The sequence below is a fragment of the Micropterus dolomieu genome, linkage group LG17 (assembly GCF_021292245.1).
Source record: "Micropterus dolomieu isolate WLL.071019.BEF.003 ecotype Adirondacks linkage group LG17, ASM2129224v1, whole genome shotgun sequence".
NCBI lineage: Eukaryota > Metazoa > Chordata > Actinopteri > Centrarchiformes > Centrarchidae > Micropterus > Micropterus dolomieu.
The window spans coordinates 29,410,939-29,437,253 of record NC_060166.1 but is presented as its reverse complement, the minus strand read 5'-3'; the positions used below and the strand labels follow the sequence as shown (position 1 = coordinate 29,437,253).

Genomic DNA, 26,315 nt, shown 5'->3' with positions numbered 1-26,315 from the left:
TGAGGGAGAATAAGCAGTAATGATAGTTAAAGTAGTGTTTGTATCCTAAATAATCCAAATGTAACAGTTTTTGTTTAACTGTGTTAAAAGTGGATGTCTTGTCTGTTATCTTTCAATGATAAATGTGAAATGTGAATTTGAAACACAGAAAACACCACAGTGTGAGAAAGCAAAACTACCCATTTCTTGGATTGCTTGACTTCTTGGGTTACTACTTTAAGCAGCAGTAGATTTCTTGCAGCATTGCAAAATTGCATCTGATCTCAGTGAAGCTGACATAAATAGACTGAAAGAAAAGGCAGAAAAGAATCAGCTTCTGGTTCAGTAATCCCTCTCTGGCTGCATTCTCTGTATGTGTGCTTGCTTGTTTGTTCTCTGGTTCCTGCTTTCCTCCAGGAGAGGATGACTGCACAGCAGTGGTGAAAAGTAATGGTGGTGTTATTGCAGACAGGGGGAAACACAGCATTTTGATTGGAGCGTGTGCCCTGAGACCCAGTGAAGTGCTCTCGCCTCAGCTCAGAGAGCACTTGATTGCACAGCACCAATGATCGCATTAAAAGGGCAACAGAAAGCCCATTTAACGTAAAGAGTGAGAAAGGGGGCCCAATAGGAAGCTGAAAATTGACTTTCACTTCTGTGAGGAGGTTTTTTTTATTTATTTGATCTTCTTGGTCAGCATTTGTAGTACATGGGTCACAGTAAAAAAACAAAAAACAGAACAACACGCACACATGCAGTTACAAACATTTTAGAAAGTGAAGCTTGCTCAACAACATGCAAGGTTTACATGTTGAGGTTATCCTGTACTGAGTTGATGTGGCTCTTTTAGAACATATTCCATGGCATATGGATGTGCTTTTAACCTTTTCTACATCTACACCTGACTACCTCCACTGAGGAAGGGCACTGACCAGTCACGTCTGGCCCTCTGTGCACCCATCTCTGCTTTTTGCTGGCAGTGAAAGGACAATTGTAGAGGCATCTGCTGTGTTCATTTCCACCGGAAAGAAGAGAGCAGATGGAGACTCAAGGTTTAAGTGATTAGAAAGCAGTAGATTGGAATACAAATTGGATTTAAAGAAATTAGATTGATATAAATCGAATGGAGTCGCCACAGTTTAGTGCTGTGCATGCGCAATGGCCTTAGTGGAAAGCCACCACGGGGCCTGTATATTATAAGGGAAGCAGATGTGCCAATGAGATAAGAATAAATGTGCGTGTGACACTCCATCTGAGGGAGATGGGGGTCTCTGTCCTTTATCTTGCCTTCCATTTATCAATGTCACAGTGTTAATTACTGCTCCATTTATTAAGTCACTTACCGCCAGAATACAAACTTGCCCCTCTGTCCCTAAGCTGACAGGGAAACCGAGTGCATGCTAGGTTACTGTTACCTACCACTGGTGAAAGAGAGTGGGTTAAAAACTGCCAGCAGTGTACTGTAGGTTGGTTCCACCAACAATAGTACATTTTCAGTTTTCCACATAATGCCAGTGAGATTAGATCATGCACTCTGCGAGCAGGATATCACCACAACAAACCCCTGTCTGTGGCCCCACTTAGAGCAAGACACTAGAGCTGATCACTAATCAATGACAGGGAAATGGAAGGAATTAACCCAAATTAGGAAGAAGAGAGAACAGACTACCTCCTGTTCAGGGGTCGATATGCCACTGTCTGATGCGTGATCCCTGTTGAGACAAATGGTGGACTAGTACACATTTACCCAGTGTGTTTGCATGTATATGTATGTGTGTGAACATGTGCACACACATGCACCACACTGTCTTTGAAGTGTATTTTGCTGATCAGTGGATTTCTAACTCTTCCTGTCCTTTTGCCCGCAGACTCCTGGGCAGAAAATACCAGGGTACAGCGTGTGCTGTTTTCCTTAGGGGGATTCAAGTATAAGGGGTAGTGGAACATGTGCAAACCCAGGCAAACAAAGAGCTGGAAGCTCCACTCGTTTGCCTCCATCCCATGTTGAAATTAGCCCTTACACAAGCACAAAGGCCTATGTGGTACACTGCTCTTCTGTGCAGAAGGCATCGTCCTATTACCCCACTGCACTGCCCCGGGGAAGGGCACAGTCATCAACTTAGCTCAATCACATGCACACCTGCAACAACTAATTTTAAGACAAAGAGCCCAGCACTCTACTTAATACAGCACTTGCGGGTTTACATTTGGCCAACTGAATCAAGAGTTATTGATGGGGTAATGAATGTGGTTCAAAAGAAAGAGGATAAAGAAAGGGCTATTGGAAAAGTTTGCTTCATTCCCTGAACTCCTTACTGTGTCTTTAATTGTTTGATGATGGATCAAACTCTTCGATTGTTGCATAGTTCCCATGGCCTCTGTGATGTAAATGCCTGTGTGGCTTACAACACCTTATCTCCGTGGTTAAGACCTGGTCACGAAGACACACACTGCACTTTGACTTGGGGAGCATTATCTTAGCTGCCAGATTCCCTGAGCTCACCCACTGCAAGTCCCAATAAAAAAGAGTGGGCCATGGTTTTGAGCCACAGGGGATTAGCATTTGACATTAGTCTGGACCCCCATCATTCATATTCACATCACATATAAAACAGTTGTACTTGTTTGTACCCTAAAGAAAGCCAAATATGTAATTTGGGTGTCTGTATACTTAGTAGGTAAGCTGACTATATGCCTCCATTCACTCTTCACCCATGGGTCCAATTACCCACAAGCCCTTGCATATAGGGTTGAGATGACCAGATGGCTGTCTTTTGACTGGCCTTTTGTTGTGATTAAAGGTCCAATATATGTTGTTTTTTTACATGCTTCTAACCCAGCTTTAGTAACTATTAGTTAAGTTCTTCCATCCATTTTCCATTGCTTATCCCCATCTGGGTAGCGGTGGCAGCAAATTAAGTAAAATAACTTGTATGTCCTTCTCCCCAACAGTGCTGATTTGGCACCTGAATTTGAGTTTTTGGTTGTATGTAGATCAAAGGTTGTCACATTAGCCCTGCTAGATGGGGAATGTAATCATGTTGTGTTTATTAATTTAATCTCTACCTATTCCCTATTTACGTAGTGTACCTGCTGACTATCATGTTAATAGATGGGGCTATTGATTTTAGAATCTCTATTAATATTAAAATATTGAGCTGAAACGATGCTAAAAGTCTCTGTTTTTCGTCTATGATTGATTTGCATCTCTTTCTCCTCCAGGATCCCGTCTGCGCCAGGAGGACTCCCCACCCCGGATTGTGGAGCACCCATCTGACCTGATTGTCTCCAAAGGGGAGCCCGCCACTCTCAACTGTAAAGCAGAGGGGCGGCCAACCCCAACAGTGGAGTGGTACAAGGATGGAGAGCGGGTGGAAACGGACAAAGATGACCCTCGTTCTCACCGCATGCTGCTGCCCAGTGGCTCTCTTTTCTTCCTTCGCATAGTTCATGGACGGCGGAGCAAACCAGATGAGGGAGCCTATGTCTGCGTGGCCCGGAACTACCTGGGGGAGGCTGTCAGCCGTAATGCATCTTTGGAAGTAGCATGTGAGTCAAAACTCTTCTTAATATCTCCTCTTTGCGCATTGCTTAGATTTTTTTGCACAAGTCCTTTTGCTAGATGAAGAAAAGTCTTGATCTTGCTGCTTCCATATATTGAAAATAATTTTATATTCAGCACAAGAAAATTGAGAGAGAATATTTCCTGTCAACATTATGCAATCTTTTTTTATATACATAATGGAAAATGAAATGGTTCTTACTGTAGGGAATAGAGTTCATTCCATCTTGCTTTGGTGTTCTCTGTTTGCACACTGTAATAATTTACTGTAGGTCTATAAGGGACAATTAAGCTCCCAGTCTCACTACATGTGACTTTGGGGGGATAATGAGTTGTGCAGAATGAGTTTTTCAACACAGGACATGAGATAAATTTTATATATTCTTATCTCAAGAACATTTTATTGAAGTTTGCAGACCTTTGACTTGGACATAAAGCTACTGTCAAACTAAATGAGACAGACATGATGGCATAGCAGGCATGGGTCTCTCTAAGGTGGGTGGGGTAGAACGTCAGGCCCAGATCAAAGTCCTGACGGACATTTGACACAGGCTGCCTGGACTGTGTTGGTGAACACTGACAGGCAGAACCTGAGCTGTGGATGAAATTACCTTTGAAGATGAGCCTCCCCCCAAGGAGGCTCAGGCTGGGCTTCCTATGGAGCGGCTCCGAGGCACCTCAACTGCACATAAGGCGGAGCGGAAAGTCTCCATGTCTTTATGATGTTTTTACTCATTGTAATTTTAGGTAAAAAAAGACTGTGTTACAGACAAGGGCTATTTTCACGAGACATAATCCTGCTATAATATGTATGTTTAGTGATTTTCACATTTTTTAGATGCTTCCCTTGATTTGTGTTATTTAACATGGATGGGAGACTTTGAGATCTCAAACCATAAGTGACGTGAACTTTAGGCATTGTAAAGTTAGCTGAAATTAACTTCTATTAATTTTCAATTTAACAAGATGCTACTCTCCCATTCTCCTTAGTAAACAGAAAACAACATTTTGCTTATTAAAGGTTTGACAATATTCTGAGCAGAAATAATATTTCCCTCGTAATAGGAGTGACCTGTAACTGTATTTCTAAGGTGATTACAATGATAAGTGGTAGTAGGATGGGTAGTGGGTGCTTTGTGATCTTTGGGAAATGGACTTTGTGTGTTGAGAGGAGGGGGTTGCTCTCCGCCTCTGATCCTGTCCCCTGTCTTCCCGAGGGCTTTTCAGCAGCCCCCAGGTGCTAACTGCATGACAGCAGCTTGATCTATCGATTGCTGTAAGAGGGCTCTCCCACTCTAAATGAAAATTCATGAAAAATTGATGAAGTCTCCAGATTATTTTATTTTCCCCTTCTCATACTGTTTCTTATCCTTTATTTTCAGTACACTCTCTCTACCTCACTCATGTAATATGAGTTGAGCAGCAGTGGGGATTGAATAGAGGCATTGACTGCTTGAATGGCTTAAATGTGACGGGTGAGAGGTCAGGAGGCCTGGAGACAAGGGGATAGGAAAGAGCTAGGAAGGTGAAGAAATAAGAAGACACCTTTAATGGGTAATACTAGTGATACTGGGATTGAGAGATAGCGGTTCGGACCAAAGCCACGGGCCACACTCTTTATAAAAAAACACAAATACAGAACTGTATCTTGTACATAGCTGTCCCATTGTCAGGCAACACACTGTCCTGGCCAAAAACCTTTTATCCAGATACCTTACTGTAGACAAAAATACATGTAGTGCGTGGCTTGTTGCCCTGGGCTAATTTACTAGTCACTTTGCAGACACCAAGATAGAGGTATAAACAACTGTGTAACATCTTGGTAATTAATACGCCTTCTAACTGGATTTTCTGGATCTTTTTTCATCTTGTACCTTTGTTCTGCATCAATAAGCCCAACCAGGACCATCTTTGGGCACAGAAATAAGTTTTTACCAAGGGTGCAAGTGTTACCAGAGGAACACTAACGGGGAGGGATGAAATTAATCAAAATGAGTCCTCGTCTACATTTACTTGTTTGTCAAAAATCGTAAGATCTCCTGTCACAGATCTTCCAGTTCCATTTATGGATAAACCCATGTTGGCACTACACTACCTCACACAGTTTTGCTTAAATTGACCTGACCCAACTTCACGGTTTAAAAATGACAGCAGTGTTGGCCTGACCGAGATGGAGTGGGTATAGGAAGCGGTTTTGTAGGTGGGTCAAGTGCAGTTCAACAGAGTCTACTATGTTACTTGATTATGATGAAGTAGAACAGTGTTGATATGAATCAATTGATCATGAGCGGATCAAAGCCTTCTGAGGCACTTCATAGAAAATGGACGGGATGAGGAGTAAGAAAAGAGTTTGAAATATGCACATGGGGTATTATAATAAGACATTAGTGACTTGTTGCAAGTTTAATGGATATTGAGTAGGAATTTCCTGAAGCTGATCTGCAGGACTGGTGTCTGAACCAATCAAGTGTCCGGCCTCGGGCACCAGAACGAATAGAATCAGTGCAGCACTTGTCTAATGTAGCGCCATTGTTCTTTTGCCACAGTGTTATTTTCATTATTTGAATGCACCCTCTCTCATGCTCCATCTCTCTTAAATATACAGTAGTTTTCATCTGTCTTTAAGTGTAGTTAATAAATCAATTAATATGTCCTACTTCTTTGTGAAATATATATTTAAACAGTAAGTATTTTTAACAACAACAATGAAGTTATGATCAATTATATACTGTGTAAAATTACCTCACTGACATAAAGATATGACCATCTGCAGTGTTTTCTTTTTGTATTTTTTGTTTTCCTATCGTAGATCCCAAAGGGGGAGGGTCATTTTGTAGAGCACTCCATGCCCAGCTTGTTTTGGGCCCAGGGCTTTCTCAGCTTTCTCTGTCAGCCAGGTCTTTAGGGGTACTGGGGCAGAAGGGGGTGGGGTGCTAAATCCCACCGCATTGGCTTACTGCAGTGATTAGCTTTATCAGGTCCTGACATCCGTCTAGTGATTGTAAAGCCAAAGCTAATCGCACAGGAAAAAGCAGCATTTAAATCTATATCCATGTTGAACTGGGTTTGTGTTAATGATATATCTTGCCCCCACCCCCCGCCTTTCACCTTCCTCTGTCTCCCTCCCTCCCTCATATTGAATACACCTTTGCCCCCCTTCCGTTCACGAGTGGTTGAGCAGAACCCTGGTGAGATAATTGAATTGCAGCTCTGAAACAGATTGAACTCAGTGTCCAGTGAGCATAGTGGCACTGCTGCATGCTGGACATCAAGCTGGGCAGCACTCACCACTCTCTCTGTTAGATGGGGAAAGGTGGACTGGAGAGGAAGAGGGGGAAGAGGCCTCTGAGAGGTGCCTCTGCATTATTAATGTGGGCCAGATTGAGGGGACTGATGCGGTTACTGGGCTTAGTCTTTTAAACATGTTTCCTTTTAGTGCTGTTAGATGTTGAGCACACATTGTTCACAAATGGGTTGACAAGAGCATGCACTGCCTTATGTTATCAAAGTCCTTGGTGCATGTGCAGAGTTGGAGGTTAATGCTTAGACATCACTTTTCTGCATTTGGGAAAAGATTTCATTATAGCTGTTGTTCACTGTGTTGTACTTCAGAAGATGGAGAACTTGTAAACGTGCTGCCTAGAGGGTGTCTGAGCAGTCTGCTTTGTAATCTTTTTCCTCCTCCCATGCTCTCCACTGACTGCAGGCCGGCTCCATGGCATGGATATGCCGCATATACGAGGAGATGTGCCCCCTTTTCCTTTTTCAGAATAAACTAGGTCAATGAGCAGGTTCATAAATCATTGTGAAGCCTGTGTCAGAAATGCTAGCTGCAGCCACTGCTACTGAATAAATTGCTAGCACTGCAGATATCGGTGTATATGTAAGTGTGACAAGGCACACCTGGGGCGATAGGAAAATGTTAATTAGCCCCATCTTTTCAGGTGGATGGGTAGCACGCGTACGTAGTGCTCTAGATAAAAGCATGTAGGGTGATCAGTTGCACTTTTAATTGAGTGTTGAATGTGACCCAGGTCCTCTGACATGTATGTGATTGTGTGTGTATTAAATGTGTATAATTGTAAGGCGGGAGAGGCATCGCAAGGGAATGAAAACACAGAATCTTGAGGTGTAGATCTGTATCGTTGCTTTGTTCAGTTTGTAACCTTTAAAAATGCAAATGACACAGAAATGAAACAGATGTCTTGGGTTGGTTCTAAATGCCGCTTGGAATGGGATTGGATGACTTTTAAAAAGGTCCTTTGATATCATCTAATGTACCACTTCTGCAATTAAGTGAATCGTTAGGTAGCATTTGGTGCTCGTACAACAAGGTAATTAGCAGGAAAATAGAGTTGGGAGAGGTGTGAGTGGTGAAGAGAGGAGGGAGGGTACCAAGCTGTTCCTGTTGTGTCCAGCATGAGGGGAAGCTAATAAAGGGACAGGCTAGAAGGAGCTGGCCAGGTGGGGAGTCAGGCTGAGCTGCACTGCCAATGTTTTCACAAGTTCATCTTGACTCATTATTGTGTTTCGGAAATGAGAAAATGGAGTGACAAGTGCATACAAACAACAGACACTCATGCAAAAGTGTACACAAACACCTGCCCTCACGCTTGTATAAACCCCAGTAGGCTGAGGTTTCATCTGCGCTGAAGTCCTTGAGAAATAATGAAGGGTAATGAAGGAAGCAGCAACAATGCAACCATTGCAGCACATTAATGATGCACGTTACAGATAGGAAATTAAACACGGGCTCAAAAACTGAGCACAATCTAATTTGTATTTAAATATGTTTTACTCTCACAGTACATCTCAGTGTGTCTGAAGTGAAGTGTGTTTGTGTATTCCCATTTAATTTTTTCTTTGAATGGTATCCTCTGTGTTACTGAACATAGTAAAAGAGACACTCCCGAATGATTTAATGATCCAATAAGTTTTCAGAGAAATCATGTTTTGGCTGTAATTTTGGCATGGCGGATGGGTCTTAATACTAAATACACATGAGCCTCTGCCGCTGTTGCCATGGAGAAGAGGCCAGTATAAGCCACCAATCAGAGCAGCAGTGAATTCTAAAAGCTTTGTTGTTACAGTTGAGAAAAAAACATGCCACCATAGTTGCTGAAAAGATGTTATTCTGCTATGTACTTAACCGCATCTTTGCATTTTGATATCAAAAAAAAAATGATCTGAATGACTATTGCTATTGGTTAATTATTCAGCACTACTGAGATTTCTTGCTGAAAGTGGCCAAGTTCAGTGCAGAAAGAAGCAGTTACATGACAGAGGAAAAGCGAAAAGTATGGATGCAGAAAAGGTGAGAGTGTTGTCCTGTGATAAGAGAGATGGTGAGGGCAGGCAAGGGTGTGAGAAATATCTTCCCCTGATAAACTGTGAGAGAAGAAAAATCCCTGATTAAATGTGTCAGCTCTGTGTCTGTGCTGCTGCAGTTTGCTGACCTCTGTAAAGAGGTGTTGTTATCTATTGGGATTTACTCACACAATGCCCCCCCCCCGACACACACACACACACACACACACACTCATGCAGTTGTTGCCAACCATATACAGCAGCATGCAGATTGCTCTCTCATTTATCAGCCACAGATGGCCACAGAAAATGTGGAGTTCCCTCCACCTCTCAACTCCCATGGAAAAAGACTGGCCTGCAGTAATGGAACAGAAATTTGGAAAACTCTCACATGGAGATAAATCATAGGAATACACTGCAGTCTCTACCAGCACTCTAACCTTTCAGTGTCACACAAACAAGCACATTCATACACGCACACAATATGTCCTGAGACTGCACTTTTACTATCCTCGGCAGACCTTGTGTCCCAGCTCTGACCTCCCCAACTCCACCAAGGGAAATAGACTCTCTGTGTTAGCTTCTTACCTTCAGTGAAAGTGAGTATAGTGCTGAAGATGGGAAATATAGCATATCTAGACCGTGGCACTCTATGGCTGAATAATGACCGCAATAATGGAGTAGTGCAGTAAGAGCCGAGGACAAAGAGGGAAAGTGTGATGAGAAGATGCAGGAAGTTGGCAGAGATCGAGCGTTTGAGGAGATCCAAGTTTGGGATGACCTTTTGACCATCTTTCTCAGCCCTTTCTCATTCTCTTTCTCTCCTGTTTTCTCACTCTTCACTTCTCTACTTCCTCCATTGTGTCTCCTTCGAGTGTATAAACTGGATTAAACAAGAGTGTGGCGTTCCGTCATGGATGCCAAGGCCCGTCAGCAGAGGAGTGAGCCGTCAAGCAAAGAATGCTGAGCCAGCCACTTCTCACGCCCATTAGTGCCCAGCAAGATGAAGCACCCGTCGCACCGGATTTTGTTGTGTTTCTTTTATACACCCTACTCTCACTCCTTCACACTCTCCCTCTTTCTCTCCTTATAGTGACACTGTTATTGATGGCCTCTTCACTCTGACAATACAGAGCTATAGCTTTGTCTCTCCTGCCTGGCTGTGCTTTGCCTTCTCTGTTCTCGTTCTCCTTGCTTCCTCCACCCCCATTCGTCTCATCACCCATGCTTCACACTGTGGGTGCTCACTCTGCAGTGACTGAAAAATAAATCTCTGCATTAACATTGGGTCCCTAAATTGTACAAGCGTGGCAGCATTGTTGTAAAACGTAAGCACCTTCAGACAAGCATGTTCTAGAAAATGAACTTACCCTGCCTTGCCGCTTTGTTTACTCTCATCAGACAGTTTGAGATGTAGACTGAGCTGTAAATTATTGAGATCTGTCTTCAGGCTGATTATTGATCAGCCTTAAAACACAGACAGGCTCAGAGGCTCCTGTGTTCATGGATGGATTGCACTTTGATTTATGTTTTAATATTGACTTATATATTTAATTTATTCAAGCCCTGTGTAGCTTGCAGTTTTCAGTAAGCAAAATTAATTTGATGACCATCGAAATATCTTCCAGAATATCCATTGCTTTATAAGTCTGTTAATCCGTTCTTCAGGCTGTGTGTAGATAACCTTACATGTGGGGTTTCCAAGTCTATGTCAAATTGTTCCACAGGTGTGACATTTACCAGCAGATAGATGAATATGCCTGACACCACTCTATTTGCTGTCAGGTGGGCAAAGGGACAAGTGAGTGATAATAATATTAATGGAAAAATGTGACCCTGAGAGAAATCCCTATAGACTGCTACGTTCTGAGGCTGGCTTGCCATTGAGTCCAGCCAGGATTGGATCCTCTGACCCCTGGAGAACCCTTTGCCCTGTCCTATCCACCCCAGATCTCTGTCAAACCATAATTCCTTAACCCAGCGCTCCCCTCCAATGAATGTGTCCCTGTAGTGACTGACCCCCCCCCCCCCCCCCCCCCCCCCCCCCCCCCCCCCCCCCCCCCCCCCCCCCCCCCACCTTCCTCTCTCTCTCTCTCTCTGCCAGAGATGGTAATCCATCATATGGAGCTAGGGAGGAGGTGACAGAATGGAGGGCCGAAGTTCAGGCGCTAGCTGATATGGGTTTGAATCGAATGTCGCTGAAATTGATTCACCCTCTGGTGTGGTGAATGGTGTGTTATTTCTGCACTGATATTCCTGGTTCAAATGCCCATTATTTCCTTGGTTACTTTCACACACACCCTTAAACACACATTCATTCACACGCATACATGCCTTTGCGCAACACTGTGGAGTGCACAATATTGCTGGGGATTGATCTTGAGGAAGGGTAAGGACTCAGGACCAGATTCATGATTCAGTCTGTTTATTTTGGGTTACGACTGTCACACTACACACTGGCAGTCTGATGGATATATTTTGTTGGAAGCTGTTGTGCACACACAATTACCCAACTGCACAAGCACACACACAAATGCTTGAAGTAAATGGCTTTTGTGGCTGTTTTTCTAGTTGTGCAGTCATTAAGGAAGGACAGTCCCTCCTTAAAGTAGCCCGATGGGAACTTAGGAGACACAGAATTTCAGCTTCATTAGGTTCTCAACTGAACTGTGTGGATAGGTAGGAAGTAGGGAAGGGGCGGGGGGACATGGGAAACAAATTCGAAACTGGCTCTAAGAGTTCATTGAATCCAATTTTGGCTGCATCACCAGGACCTCTCTTTTCTCAATGTAACTTGGTTTATGTTGACTTATTATTTAGTAATTATTTATTCTTTTCTTTTTCTCCAGCTGTTTTTCTTAAACCGTTACCAGGCTTTATTTGGCCCTGGGCCATGGCAGAGTAATCGTGGGTCCGGATGTGTTATGACTTGGTGATCTCCCGATGGCGTGGACAGAGATTGTGTTTGGCTTGGATTACATTTGCTGTAAGGGACACCTATCAGCCACCAGAGCCCTCAACAGCTGCAGACCAGAGTTGAAACCAGATCTCCCTCCCTCTATCACTCTATTTCTTTTTTCCCCCATTTTCCTTCCCCTCCCTCTCTCCTTTCCTTTCCTGCTGTTTGAAAGTGATACTCAAAGCATTTTGATCACTTTCAAAAGTGAAGGGAGACAAGATCAAGTGTTTAAGAGTGTGGTTTTTAAGACAGCTGTGGTTCCATTCCATTTTACTGCCTGACCTTTTCATGACTGTGCCGTTGCATCCATTGGGCATATCAGCAGAGGAATTTGGGCTGCTGTGCCTAGTTGAAGGTGACCTTGTGTGTTGCAGAGTAAATGGCTTCCATTTCGAAGTGGAGTGTGTCCTAACTGCTGCTTCTGCCTGTTAGACTGCTCTGGGATCAGTCCCAGGCTTGGCCGGGGTGAAGGTGGGGACAAAGAAGTTTGATGATGTTCACTCAGCAGCTACCAGTTCACTGCAAGAGCTGTTACCTCGCCTCCATTGAGAAATAAATGTCAAAGGTTCTCAGCTTCAGGACCAGCATGTGATTTCATAGAGGGAAACGGGCTTTCTCACTTATGTGTAATGCAGTGTGACCAGGTGCAGAGAGATGACATCACATGGTGAATGAGACTGGGAGCTGTGGTATGTACGGCCACCTGCTTCTGCAGCTGGGAGGATGATTAGCAGCTAGCCAGGCTGATTATTAACCAGCCAGACACTCATCCAGCCAAACGGACAGACAGACAGTCCTGGACACTGACAGACATTGCGCATTGCCAGATATGAGCCTGCACATTGGTTGGCACAGTAGAGACCAGACAGACTCGCCCAGACCACTTAAGCACTAGCATGGCCAAAGGCCAACTGAATAGAAATCAGAACACCCTATTCAAATGCAAAGCTGAACCTTATCTCAGTGCCTCTTGCTGCTGGCCCTCATGCTCTACAATGTCCAGGGCAAAGCTATTAACGGACATGTAGGTGACTTCCATGTTTGCCTGTGTTTCATTTTGTGTGTGTGTTTAGATAGGCATATATGCACAGTCGTCTGTATGTTTCTCTTTGCTTTCTGTGAAGATGAGAAATTCAGGAAGAAATTCTAAGAAATCTAGTTAGTGTATTTCTAATGATTACTGTTGATGTATTAGTCAACTCAATAATGCATACACAACAGTACCCACCACCTATTGAGACAGAAATGAAGGTAGTGAATCATCTTAAGCGTGGCTATAATTGCAGGGATTTGTCTTGGATCCACGGAGATCTTCTTATTCCACAGGAAATGAAATCTAACGACACTGAGTGATCACCAGGGGGTGTGTGGCTAACTGATGAGCGCGCTCATTTGACTCCAGCGATCTTTAAAAGACATTAACGCTCTCCTGTTTCATGCACAAATTAGGCTTCCATGCACACAGGCACAGAGGCACAGCAGCACATAGACGTTTGGAACTCGTACACAAGACAGGATTTGTACCCACACACGTACACACATTTTGTAACAGGCTCCAAACTCCCTTCTTGTCGTCCAACTTGCACAATGCTCGTTTGCCCATTTGAAGCCTAAATGGCACAGTAAGGGAAAAATGAACCCCAAGACACCCCGTTGTAATGGAGCTGAAAGAACAGCTTAATTGGCCAACATAAGCCATGCCCAGGAATTAACTGTGAAATTTACATGTTGGCTTTTTCTAGTCTTTCTTTTAAAGGTCCCTGTGGTGTTCATGTGGAACACATGAATTACATCTCCGACACTTCATGAATATCGATTTGGCTGCTGTTGCTGTGCAAGAGGTTATGGAAAACAGTATTATTCAAAACATGATGAGTGGGATACATCTGCAATTAGTCGGTTGTTAGTTGATGGAACTAATGTGTTATTAGTTAAATTAGTTAAAACTGTTTTCGGTAATTCACTTATCCTTTTATACACAACCTTGTTCTGTGACAAGAATCCCGGACATTAAAAATAAACAATAATTTAGAAATATTGTGGATATGTCGGTACTTGTTTCCGCGATCCCGTGATGACTAATCTGAGGTTATGGTACATTGCTCTTATCAGATTATCAGACTCCAAGCAGAAGGGAGTTGTCCACATGATTTAGCTCTATTCACAGCAATACAGGAGGGTAATAGGCCAGTTATACCTCTGGGTCAAGATAGGCTGACCTTCGGTCAGCCCTGGATTTGACCTCCCGACTGATCATCGATTGACCATCATCTGACCCCATGGCTTGATAACAGAGCTGCATATGAGTGCATTTGGCAGTCTGGAGAACATCTCTAGCACACACTGATAATACAGTTACCCGAGTGTTATTGGGAGATGTATGAAACGGGAAACAGCCCGGGAAGGCAGGGTTATTCCTGTGTCAGAGGAAGAAAAGCACAGATAATGCAATTACTGGCTAGGGGATATGAGCATATGTCAGTTTATTCATTCTTATACTACTCAAGTTTTGTTGTTACTGCAATAACCACAATTTAAGCCCAGGTTGGTATTCTGACATCTATGAACCTTTACACCCTTTGTTTATCATGTTTTATCAATTTACATTACAAAGGGCCTTTTCTGCTTTGTATGACATTTTTTTGAAACTCAACCTTGCACGATCTTTCTAGATTTGCTGAGTGCTAGACCAGATTCTGCTATCTCTCCTCAGCATCTTGCCACTCTTCTACCCCCATCCCTCCTCCATTTCTCCCTTATCCCCTAAATTGCTGTTCCCTAACTGGCTGATAACAATTTCAGCCCAGCATCCAAAACACCCATCCCTACCCCCACCCCTTGCTAAGAAAAATCAAATAGCAACCTAGTGACTGACTGCTAATAAAATTAGCGGCATTTCTCATAAACCTTAATAAAACTGGACTCGATAAAGGATGCCGATGAGGGCAGGAGACAGCAATGGGATTCAGAAGAAAAGGGAGGGGGATATATTATTCATCTCAAAAATCACACAGCAGTGCCAACTGGGGTGTTGATTGTCATAAATATTCTTGGACCTTCAATTTTTACCCACATACCCCACCCCCACCTCACCCTGCAAGATCATCTCACCTCCTCTGACTGCATCTATGTGCCAACAACATCACCCTCAGTCCTCTCTCTCTGTGTCTGTCTCTTTTCTCACACACAGCAGGGGGATGGTTGGCCCAAGAACGTGGCATCATTAACTTTCTTGAGTGGCAGACGTTAGACGTACAGAGGGCTGGCCTGTCCCACCCCCTGCTGGGTGTCCCTCTACTCCCATCACTCCTTGCTGTCATCCTTCTTGCTTCTTCTCCCCCAAACAGCCATCCACACATTTCATACACTTGATGCTCAGTCAAGGGTGAATGAGAGGATACATATCCAATTTCAACGTCATGGGAGTTTATACAGTATGTATTCATGTATATGTATGGTGTTGGTGGTAAATTTGTCTACATTCATTCTACAAGTGTCTGACTTTTTAACTGCTGTGACTCATTATAAAAGTGTGGACAGTCCACTACTATACAGTGTCAAGCGTTTTTGTTGTTACCACCAGTGTGGCACGTGCTGATGAGCTCCCTGTGGCGCAACGCCCTGTCTCATTAATCAGAAGCCCTGTGCTGGAGCCCTGACAACCCACAACCTGGTGGCCTACCACCTCCCCTCATGTATACTGGGAGGGCTCTACACCATTATCTTCTCACAGGAAAAAGAAAACACAGCAGTGACAGCTGGCAGTGGTCATTTCAACCTGCCCCCTTTTATAATTGAAAATCCTCATTTCACATATCCCCCACCAAGCTTTTTGGCTTTCTCTCGTCTCAGGTTCACAAGTTTTGAATCGCTGGGGCAAAGGTCAGTGGATTTCCCAGGTCGTCACGGCAACTCTCAACAAGATCAGATGTCAAGAGAGTTGGCTGACCATGATGAAGGCAAGCAGAGAGCTCTGCTTGGCCGACCACTTCCTTCTGGAGAGCAGAGGAAGATGGGCAGAAGGAGAGACCAGTCTTTTTGCTAAGCATACTCTCTCCCTCTTCCTTGGCTTCGGTTTGTGTCTGGAGTGATGAGGGTTGTGGCAGAGGGATATTTAGGCTTTCATGGCGGAGTGTTTAGGGCTTGATGGGGTCCAAGTCAAGCTTGTACTGTGGGGTGCTGGGGCTCAGAGCGGTGGCATGGTCTAGATGTGTCATGAGCATGTAGCTGAGCTGTCACTTGTCTCTAATTGGCTTAGATCAGCCGACAAGAGGCTCAAAGCTCACTGACCTACCCTCTCTCTCGTTCTCTGTCTCTCTCTCTCTCTCTCTTTATACTTCTCTCATTAGCTTTTGTCTCTCTGCCAACCTATGACAATGGTCTCCACATGGTTCTTTCCATTGGGTCGTTCCAGCAGGCCTGTCATTCTCTGCCTGCGTATATGTCCTTTTGTGGGATGGGGGGGTTCACAAGGAGCAAGCCACTAGAGTGATGAGAAAGGATGCATGGGGCAGCTTGATCTAATCCTGATTGGACACCTGATTGATCTGGGCCCCAGGGTCATCACAGGGTCAATACACGGACTGGTGATAACATGGTTCACTTTAGGGAATAAACGCGGCACATTCACATGCCATTACATCTCCAAACAACAATTCATATTAGTCGTATCCACCATTACAGTAAAATATGTATTCTAGTGCCTCATTTGCCAGTGCTGCAATCAGTCAGCCATTCTGAATCTGCCAGAACTGCCCCTCCTTGGGCAGTGTAGGATTTACGATGTGCTACAAGGGTTCAGGGAATGACCCTCTAGTGTGCATCCCTGATTATGTTCTAATTGGATGGGGTGACCTTTCTTCACTGTACTTTTCAAGCGTATTTGGTCCTTGGGGGTGGGAACAGATTAAAAAGCAGCAGGGGTGGGCTGATCGATGTGTGCTGTGGTTGCTATGGCTATGGATGGACAGTGACAGGCAGAGGGACAGCAACATATGAGTTCACAGCTGTTGAATGGGAAGGGATGTACAGACTGATAAATGGGTGCTGGCCACAGCCAGGTTGACTGATTGCTACATTCTGGTACATCATCCCTTGTAATGTCTGGAAAACTTATGTGATTGAGTGCTGGGGAAGGTGAATTGTTTGGTTTTTGTATGCATTATTGTTGGACAATTATTTTCCAACCAGCCAACACCAGCCCAACAACCGGCGAATGCAGATGTATTCACACGTGTATAGTTGTGTGGGCCCCAGTATTTTATTTTTTATTTTTGCTTTGCATTCATGTAAGGCACTGACACAGTGCACACAAAGCTTCCAGTATTTATTTATTTATTTATTTGTGTCAATATGAAATACGCTTTGCTTTTCTTTGTAGCCCGAATGAGTTGAAGTGTGGTGAATGGGGTTTTTTTTGGTGCATTGACTGGTGGATCCTATTTTGACGGAGTATGAAACTGGAACTAATTCCTGCATATTTATTTGGCTTGGTTTAAGCAAGCTAAGCACTAACCCTACTTAATATTCCAGGGCATGCTAAAAGGAACAGCCTATTGGTAATAGCAAAACAGCCTCATACAGCCTTTGGAAGATTGTGAGTGGAAACATTCCAGAGCCTCCAAATGTCAAAATAATTTATTTGCTTGCAAATGAACAAATTTAAGGAGCTAGGATTTACTTTTTCAGCTGACTATTGTTATTTTATGTCATTTAGCCTGCAGCTAATATCTGAAAGCCGTTCTAAAATGCTGAGAGGAAATAATCCAGTCAATAACAAATACTGCTATAGTATTGAAAGTGTCTGTTAACTGGATACATCAGCTTGTTTTAATTGTTGTCAAAACATTTCCTTCTTCAGTTCAGTTTTATCTCTCAAAGATGGGCGGCCTTGCTATAAATTGCTTGTCGGGTCTGAGTGTGTCTGTGTATGTACTGTACAGTCTGTGTACTATAGTATGCACTCCTCGCATGATCGATTTTTCCTCTGCTCTGGTCAGGTTAACTTTATAAACACAGGTCTTTGTGCACCTCTCATTGATATCGTCAACCAAACACCCAACCTCAGTTTGACACCCTTTATCTATATTCTCCCTTCATCCCGTCCAACCTGGACAGAAAAAAGGCAAAAAGATAAAAGAGCATAAGGAGGAAAGAGAGCCTCATCCCCTTCCCCCAGCCATCTCCAACAAGCTCGAGGTGCTTTGTTGTGGACTGGATCTGAAAAGATCGGCTTTAACAACCTAAGCAAATATGAATGAAAAGGCTTGTGAAGGGAGGGCATTGAACCGTCTGTGGAACAGGTGTGTTTTATAACGCGCTATTTCTTCCTTGATCTCTAATGCTCTACAGTCACACATTGTGTGTGTGTGTGTGTGTGTGTTTGTTTATGTGTGTGTTTCTTAGTGGCTGAAGCTCCACTGTAGCGGTGAGCCAGCCCCAGCAGGAGGGCCGCAGTCAACCCTGTGCCATGTGAGAGCTGCAGGGAGTGGGCTAACGAGGTGTCCAGGCAGCTGACTGCTTTGTCCTGCCGCCTGTGAGTGGCGATGGCACAAAGAGTGTCCTGCAGAGAGTCCTGTCTGTTCTTTGTGTCTGCCTTTCTCCACTGCCCAGCACTTTGGAACACAAAAGGAAGGCGTGCGAGGCAGCATTGTGGCATCAGGTGGATGAGGCCTTGTGCCTGTCGCCCATTTCCCTCCTCCCCATCCGTCTCTTCTCCAGACTATAAAAAAAGCTTATACTTGAGTCTTGGATGGCTTTGAATTTGTGTCTCATGCAGTTTGTGTATTCCTGTGCTATTTTCACTGAAGCCTTGGCAAATAACTATCATTTTATTAGATTCTCCATCCACTTTCTTGTTCCATCTTGCCTTTCTTTTCTTTCCTCTCCTTTTCACATCATGCTGAAGTGACTGATGATCCAGAGGGCAGGCAGTTCTCTGTCATGTGTTTGCTGCTTGTATTTGCTCAGTCTCCCATCTTCCTCTCTTTGCTCTCCTTTCTAATTTATGAACTGCTACACTTGAGTGGGCCTAGCGCCTATTAAAACCAGCATAGCGCCTGTGTTTGTCCTGGCCTTTCCTGCTCCACAGGAAGCTCATCTAGAGCCCCCACTAGTTAATGTCACTGCAGAGGGTGAGCAAGAAACATGGACACCTCTGTGGATCCTCTGCCCACTGGAGGGAGAGGTTTGATGCTTCTTTTAAAAGGCCAAAGTCATTTGTCTTTGTTGTTTTCTGTCTCCCAGGGATTGTTTTGAGCGAGACAGACAGCGAGAGAGATAAAGAGTGAAAGGGAGTAAGAGCAAGCAAGAAAACATGCATTTCTCACATGAATCTTTTTGTAGATGGTGTGAATGTTTCTCGTGTGAGCCATTGTACTGAAAGTTGTACTTTGCTCTGTTGTTCTATGTTCAGTTTTCTATTCACTCTGTTTCTCTTAAACAACAGCTGTGCATTGTCTCATCGTCACAGTGAAACATTAGACACAAAATCTGAACAAATTCAGCATTGATGTATTTAATATTTTTAAACTGTTCAACTTTCTTTAGTGCTATTAATCAAACTTTGCCAACACCATAGAGTATGTGTGTAAAGCCCTGGAAATCTCCATCAATATTTAATCATTTCGACAGCAGGTCTGAATAACGGTCTTAGGATTTATGGTACCTCAGAACAAATACTCTGAGCTTTGATCCTTCAACCTGTGTGTTATTGTCTTCTCCTATGGCCCGAGAAGCTGTGATTGCTCTGTTGAGTCAGCATCATGAGCCGAATAATCATGTGGAAGCCAGGCATGCTCCAGTCATGTAGAAGCAGACACCAGCTCTAAAAACGAATCCCCACCATAGGCATCAAACAATATATTCACATCAGCAGCACAGCATCACTGAACTGTTTTATATGTGAATACCACTTGCTGAGCTCAACCGCAGTGTTTCTATATTGTTATAGTAATCAGATTTAGATCAGAGAAACACAGGGGCAGATAGCCAAGCGAGAACCACAAGAATCACAGAAAGGTTAGAGTGGAATCCCACAGGACTACAAATCCCTTCTCATTGTTTGGAAACCATGAAACCGGATTCCTGTAACAAGTCTCTGATCAGTGGAGCCTCGGCCCAAAGGACTCAATTAGACCAGAACGGCCTTTTCTGACCAGGCCTTTATTTTGCCTCTTTCCTTCTCCCAGCATGCTGCTACCACTGCAGTGGAGCTGCCTAATGCCCCAGACTGGGAGCCCGGCCACACAGCACTCTGTGCAATCACATCACTCAGCCTTTGCCCTTGTTATTACACACCAACAGCTTGAATCCACACCAGGATGTGTGTATGCATCTGTGTGTTTCTTCCCAGTAAACCTGTGTCACTCCCCTTGACTTAGTGTTTTAATTGGCGGCACGAGTACGGTAAACGTATATTTAAAACACTGGCAGAAAATAGCAGTTACTGAAACATCCCTGCAGTCAGAGACAGTAATGCAGTATTTAATTTCAGTAATTTTGCCCTCCTTCACTTATGATTAGAGTGAATTATGATAATTTCTTGATTATGGTTTGGCCCCTGCCTGTGAGCCTGACAACACTCCTTGTCTGAGCTCAACAGAAGATGGCAGTTGGGAGCATGTGCAACCCACTGGATCTTTCTTGGAGATGCCATAAACACAAGCTGTACTTCGTTCGCCTTCAACTTGCCCTGCAGTTGCTGTCGCACACGGTGGCAATGTGGCAGGTATTTTTTTAATTCAAATCAGTGTTTGCAGAAATATTTAACTCTTTTTCTATGGTTCAACATCTGAGTTGTGTAAGTAATCTCTAAAGGGTTTGATGAAAGAGGTAGACGAAAGATAAGAAACAGAACATCAGAAGCAACCAAGAAACAGCTAGGCTGATGTTATGGGTGTATGAATTAATATGCGTATGATAATGAGTTAGTGTATGTGTGAGAGAGAAAGAAGCATCAGCATTCGGGTCAGCAATCCCCGTTACTTGGCTTCCATTGTCTTGAAACCCCATACCACACCACGGATTCACATTCAATCAGCGATTCAATCAGTGATTCTGATAATACAAGCTGGGTCATCCACATTGCTTTCTTCACGCGAAAGTCAATTAGAGGTTCATTTAAAAAGCAAAATTAGTTGTTATAGATTTAATAAGTGACCTGAGCTGTGGCGGACTGGGCAGAGCCTGGGAGATAGTGGTTGGAGGCCCGTGGGGAAATGAGGGTCTCCTCTCTAAAGCCCACTGGTAATGACTTCTGTTTAGTCTTGATAATGTCTACTAATTAGTTAATCAAAGACAATGGCCTTTTACATACACCTACCACCATAGCAGCTTCTGTCTGCTTCAGTGAACAACAGCTCAGAGTGTAGAGGCTTGAAATCCCCATTCACTCTCATCCCTGGCGGACACACCTGGTTGGTTTTGGTGTATGCCTGTAGCAAGATGTACAACACATTAACTTGCTGAATTAATGTTAATGGGGGCAAATAATTATGCAATGATCTGTGTTAGAAAACATGTAGGGGGATAATGAAATATTACAAAAATAATACAATTCATCTAATGTGAGGTGTCCACGCTGGTCAGAAGGTCGATATAAAGACCCTCTGGACTGAACAGGCTGGAAAACCAGAGCATTGACAAAGTGTCTCGGCACCCCTTGGAGCTGCCATCATTGGGTGAGTAATACTCTGTTTTCTCCATAATCAATTAGTAAGCCTTCATTAGCTAGCCCATTCATTATGTTGGTGTGTCAGGAACGGGACATGGTGCAGTGGTCGCCTCTGGGATGGGCACGTCAGTGGGTGCTGATACATGACGAGGCCCTCACAATTGCTCTTGCATCTAAAGAGGACACAGCCATTCTGTTGCACAGCAAATCAAGCATTACTCAGTGTGGCCAAAGCAACATTACTTTGTAGAGCCAGCCAAGTATGAGCATTATTCATTTTAGTTGCACAGCTAAGTAAATATTATTTACTGCTCTTACACAACTAAATATTCATTACACTGAATTGTTAAAACCATTTGAGCTCAATTATTTTTCATGTACAAAGGCTATTCTCAACATGGCTGTTTATATATTATATATATTTGGAAGCTGAATGCAAACAGAACATGTTTGGGGGTTCTTAAGATGAGAAAGTACAGGCAGCCCTGCTGTTGGCTTTTAACTTGAACTACATAGTAAGATATCCTAAACATATCCCAATTACTCTGGTTTCTCACAGCCCTTGTGAATTTTACAGTAGCTTCTGAGCTGCACTAGGAATCATTAATGTCAAACAGATGTTAGACACATTCCCTGGTGCACCACCTCTCATCACTTGAGTCTGTACCATTGCAGCATCAACTGCTCTGCCTGTTTGGATGTATATTTAATAGAAACAGAATTGATTTTTCAACACACACACACACATATATATATATATATATAGTGTGTGTGTGTGTGTGTGCACGTACGTGTTGGTGTGTTAGCGTTTGGGTGTGGGCAGTGTTATAGATGCCCAAAGCACAGTGTGAGCCATCTCTCCGTGGGTAATGGCCTGTGCTACAGAATTATGATGAGGGGCAGACAGAGATTAAAAGAGTAAGATATTGAATGGACTTATGATGGATGAGAGCTGTTTGGGAATCAATTAAACAATAAGGAATTAATTCTGCCAGCGACATGCTCATTAGGGATTTGGTGAAAGGAAGGCAAGGGAGAAAAAGAAATGTGTCTCTGCTATATTTTATTAATTTCATCCGTGCATGTTTTTTATTATTTCTCTTGTAATCATTCACACTGTTGGAGCATATTGACATAATTCACTAGCAGCAACAGTTTTGTTTTAGCACGTACAAAACATATGCTAGCAACACTGAACCTGATGATATGTACTGTACTGTTTGACAAAAGGTATGTTTGCATACTGCCACTCTCCAGATTTCCCCTTAAGTTTATGATATTGCTGACCTTGTTTAAATGACACAGCTATAAGCTTTTTTCCTTCTCCCACTGAAAAGAAGCTTTTATCAACCTTGAACTCTACAGTATGGTTGCATCTTTGTGTTGCCCGTTGCAGCTAGATTTGGCAGAGCAGAGAAACAGAGAAAAGTCAACTATTTATGGGAGCAGCTCGTATCAAAGAGCCGCTGAGCGCTGCAGATACACAAGTCAACAGATGTGAGTAACAGCTGCCATGTTGAGTGTCAACCTTCTCTGTGCTGTCAGTCTCCATTTGCCCTGTGCACAAGTAAATAATGTGTTGTCTTAATTCATTTGCCTCCGCTTGCAACAGCTGGTGCGTAATGGATTCTAATATTAAACATGATCCCGTTCCAGTGTGCAATTAGTGTGTAGCTCCACCTATTAACACTTATATATTAATGACATTTTCCAGAGTTTGCTGAATGGTGGTTGTGGGCCTAGTCATTATAGGAGTGGGGTAGACCAATTGGCAGGCATCAGCGGTTGGGGACCCATCAGTCTGCCTGCCAGTGGAGCCACTATGGAACTTCTCTGCTACTGTGGCGGTAGCAGAAACCCAACCCCCTACTCATGGGAAGGCTATCCTGATGCGCTGGCTCAGGGGGTAAGCACACAGACGGACAGACAGGGCTAGTTGCCAATCTGGGCCAGACCCACTCAGTGCGAAGTCTGTGTGTGCAAATGTCTGCTTGGGGGGTTTGATGTGGATGGACTGCTAAGTGGAAGTTGAGAGGATGGTGTAGGGGTGTGGCTGCTAAGTGAGAGTGGTCCAGGGTGCACTCTGTACAGATGGGGGGATGGAACGTTTGCTTGCCGAACAGATGTTTTAGGGGTGTATGTTTGTCTAGGGGGTGTGACATGGTCAGTGAAGGGAAGTCAGGGGACTATAGAGAGGACATTTGTTGTTGAGCCTTCTGCTCTTCCGAGGGTGCTCATCCAAAAATGTTAAAGGTGAGGATGGAGACTTGACATCTGGGAGTTAGCTCTGCCCTCAGGTCAGGGTCTCAGAGCTAACTCTTCCCTTTGTTACAAATAACCCTGTTGCTCAAATCAGGTGACTTGAAGCATGTGCGTCATTAATGCAGTTTAGGGCTATGTTAATGTGGCCCTTTAGTCAACATGCTCCTTTTATGATTTTTAGTGCCTGGTGTAATGGGGGCATTGATTAGGAATGTGCATTACAGCACTCCCTTCATCCCTACTCTATCTGCTTTTCTTCTGTGCTGTGCTATTCTCTGGTGCAGAGCAAAACAGATTGGAGTTTTCATTAAAGCAGAAAAACTGTCTCTTCTTGACAGCTTTTGATCTGGACATATGGTCTGATACAGTGGAAACAAACACAGAGACCAAGCCTAGAAAATCTCTCTCTCTCATCTCTATCACTCTTTTTCGACCATCCTGGTGCACTATATTCTGTCTACATTTATACTTCACTGTAGTCAGAGAGAAGTGCTCTGGTGCTTGCTTGGAGCTGTTTTTCATATTTTTGTGGATAGTGACGGGTCTTTGAGTATGGATCATGGCTGTGTAATGAGTCTCTCTGTGTGCATGGGTGAGTGCAGGGTGTAGACCAGCACTGAATGGGAATGGGATGAATGCTGGGTGGAAATGAATTTCTAAAGGCCATGGTGCTTCATCACGGGACCAGCGCTGCCCGTCCCACTCCTGCCTGAATAACACCAGAATTATCACTCAGAGGGAGGAGAGAAGGATGAATACCTCCAGCTACTACACCCTAGGGACTCTGGTACCCGTCACCCCTCCCTGTTGCTTTCTCTTCTACACACACATACGCACACACACACACTTATATGAATGTACCACATGCACACAGATAGAGATAGGGAAGGGGTTGGCAACATTATGCACTAATGGTGTGCTCCATTAATCATACAATGATGAAGGCCATTTCCTTTATTTAATTGGCTGCCAGTATCTCAGTGTCTTTGTCGCATGTCATTTCATACTCTAACTGGCAATATGCTTGTGTGTGCTCCACTCTTTTAGCTAGAAGAGGGCAGTATGAGGGTATGGCAGAGAGCTCTAGAGACACATCAAACAAGTGTCTTTTGTATCTGTTCGTAGCATATTGCTAATAGACTGAACAATATGGGGGAAACAAACCTCTATTTCTCTCATGCAGAATTACCGCAAAATCTCTACCAGCATTCAGTTAATCAAGCTTATTTTATTTATTAGAACATGCAAATGTTGATGAATAGTTTTCTTAATTAATCAACAATGATTATTTGTGAAATAAATAATATGAAAGAAACAAATGTGTGTACCGTGGAGCATGTCATACAGAGGTTTCTTGAGTAAGAAGGGTATAAATAAGCTTCCTCATTGCTGTCACCTGTCCTCTTTCCTCACTGGGTGTGTAAATTCCTCCAATTGCTTTTTATTATCATCCACTTCATTCTGTAGTTTGGCTGCAGTTGTAGCAGTTGTTTTCATTGTCATTAATAACAAAAGGTAGGTGGGCAAAAAGGGAAAAAAAGTCTAATTTTTTTGTCTACAGCTTGGTGGGTTGCTATTAGACTATAAATGTGTTATTAAGGAACACTTAGCAGTGAAAGCTTAGCTGGGTCCACAAATAGGCAGTTGAAGGGGCTACTGAGGGGTAAAACACAAACACTCACATAAATGCAAAAGGCAAACTTACACCAATAAAACCAGTTTTCTAACCTGTTTTCAATACATAATCACAGTGAGTGTGTGGATTGGCAGTTAGTACTTTTGAGAACATACATTTTATCCCATAACATTACTTGTGGCATGCTAAAATGGATTTTTGTGTATAAATACAAACTGACGGTGCACCCATTGTTTATACACCAGAGAAAATAACAGCATCTGTGTGCCATCGAACATATTTTTTTATATATATTTTTTGATTCAGTGTAACATGCTATGAATGTAAAGACAGATTGATTCATCAGTGATGCCTACAAACAGGATTGCCTGCGTGAGAACTTGCTGTGGGCATTATAGTACAAGCTGATTTGCCCACAGTAGCAGATACTGCATTTTTAACTATATAGTGGTAAAATATTGGTTTGTAAATAGCTTTGGTCGATGTTTTCTTCACTGCACATCCAGCATATCGATAGAAAACATCCACCACAACAGAAAGCTTCTTTTTTAGGCCATAACTATTTAGTCAGAAATGTATGGATGTACAAAAAAAGCTAAAGTGAATGTTTTTGTTTATGTAATTTCAAAACATATTCTCTACACAGTCTTTTGTGTTTCTCTTAATTGGATAAGACAGGTCTCACATTGCAACAATAAGAGAAGCAAAAAAAATATGTACTTGTATGCAATTATGTACTACTTACAAAGGCCCTTTCCAAAACACTTGGTTGCAGCTTTACACAGTCATGTCTATTATCATAATGCATACTGTCTGGGATAGCAATAGAGGCAGAATGCTGCAGTTAGCTTGTTTTGCTCCTTGAAGGCTGAAGGAGGGCATGGTAACATTTACTGAGAGAGTGCCCCCCCCCCCCACCCTGCTAGGCTGGCGTTTC

At 43.3% G+C, this 26,315-nt stretch overlaps 1 protein-coding gene across 1 annotated transcript in view; it reads left to right on the top strand.

Annotated features, from left to right (window-relative positions):
- robo2 (roundabout, axon guidance receptor, homolog 2 (Drosophila)) overlaps positions 1 to 26,315 on the top strand; it is a 250,147-nt gene that overhangs the window by 93,194 nt on the left and 130,638 nt on the right. Inside the window, exon 2 of the mRNA XM_046073265.1 lies at positions 3,202 to 3,528. Within this exon, the coding sequence (XP_045929221.1) occupies positions 3,202 to 3,528 (327 nt within the window). The remainder of the gene's footprint in view (positions 1 to 3,201; positions 3,529 to 26,315) is intronic.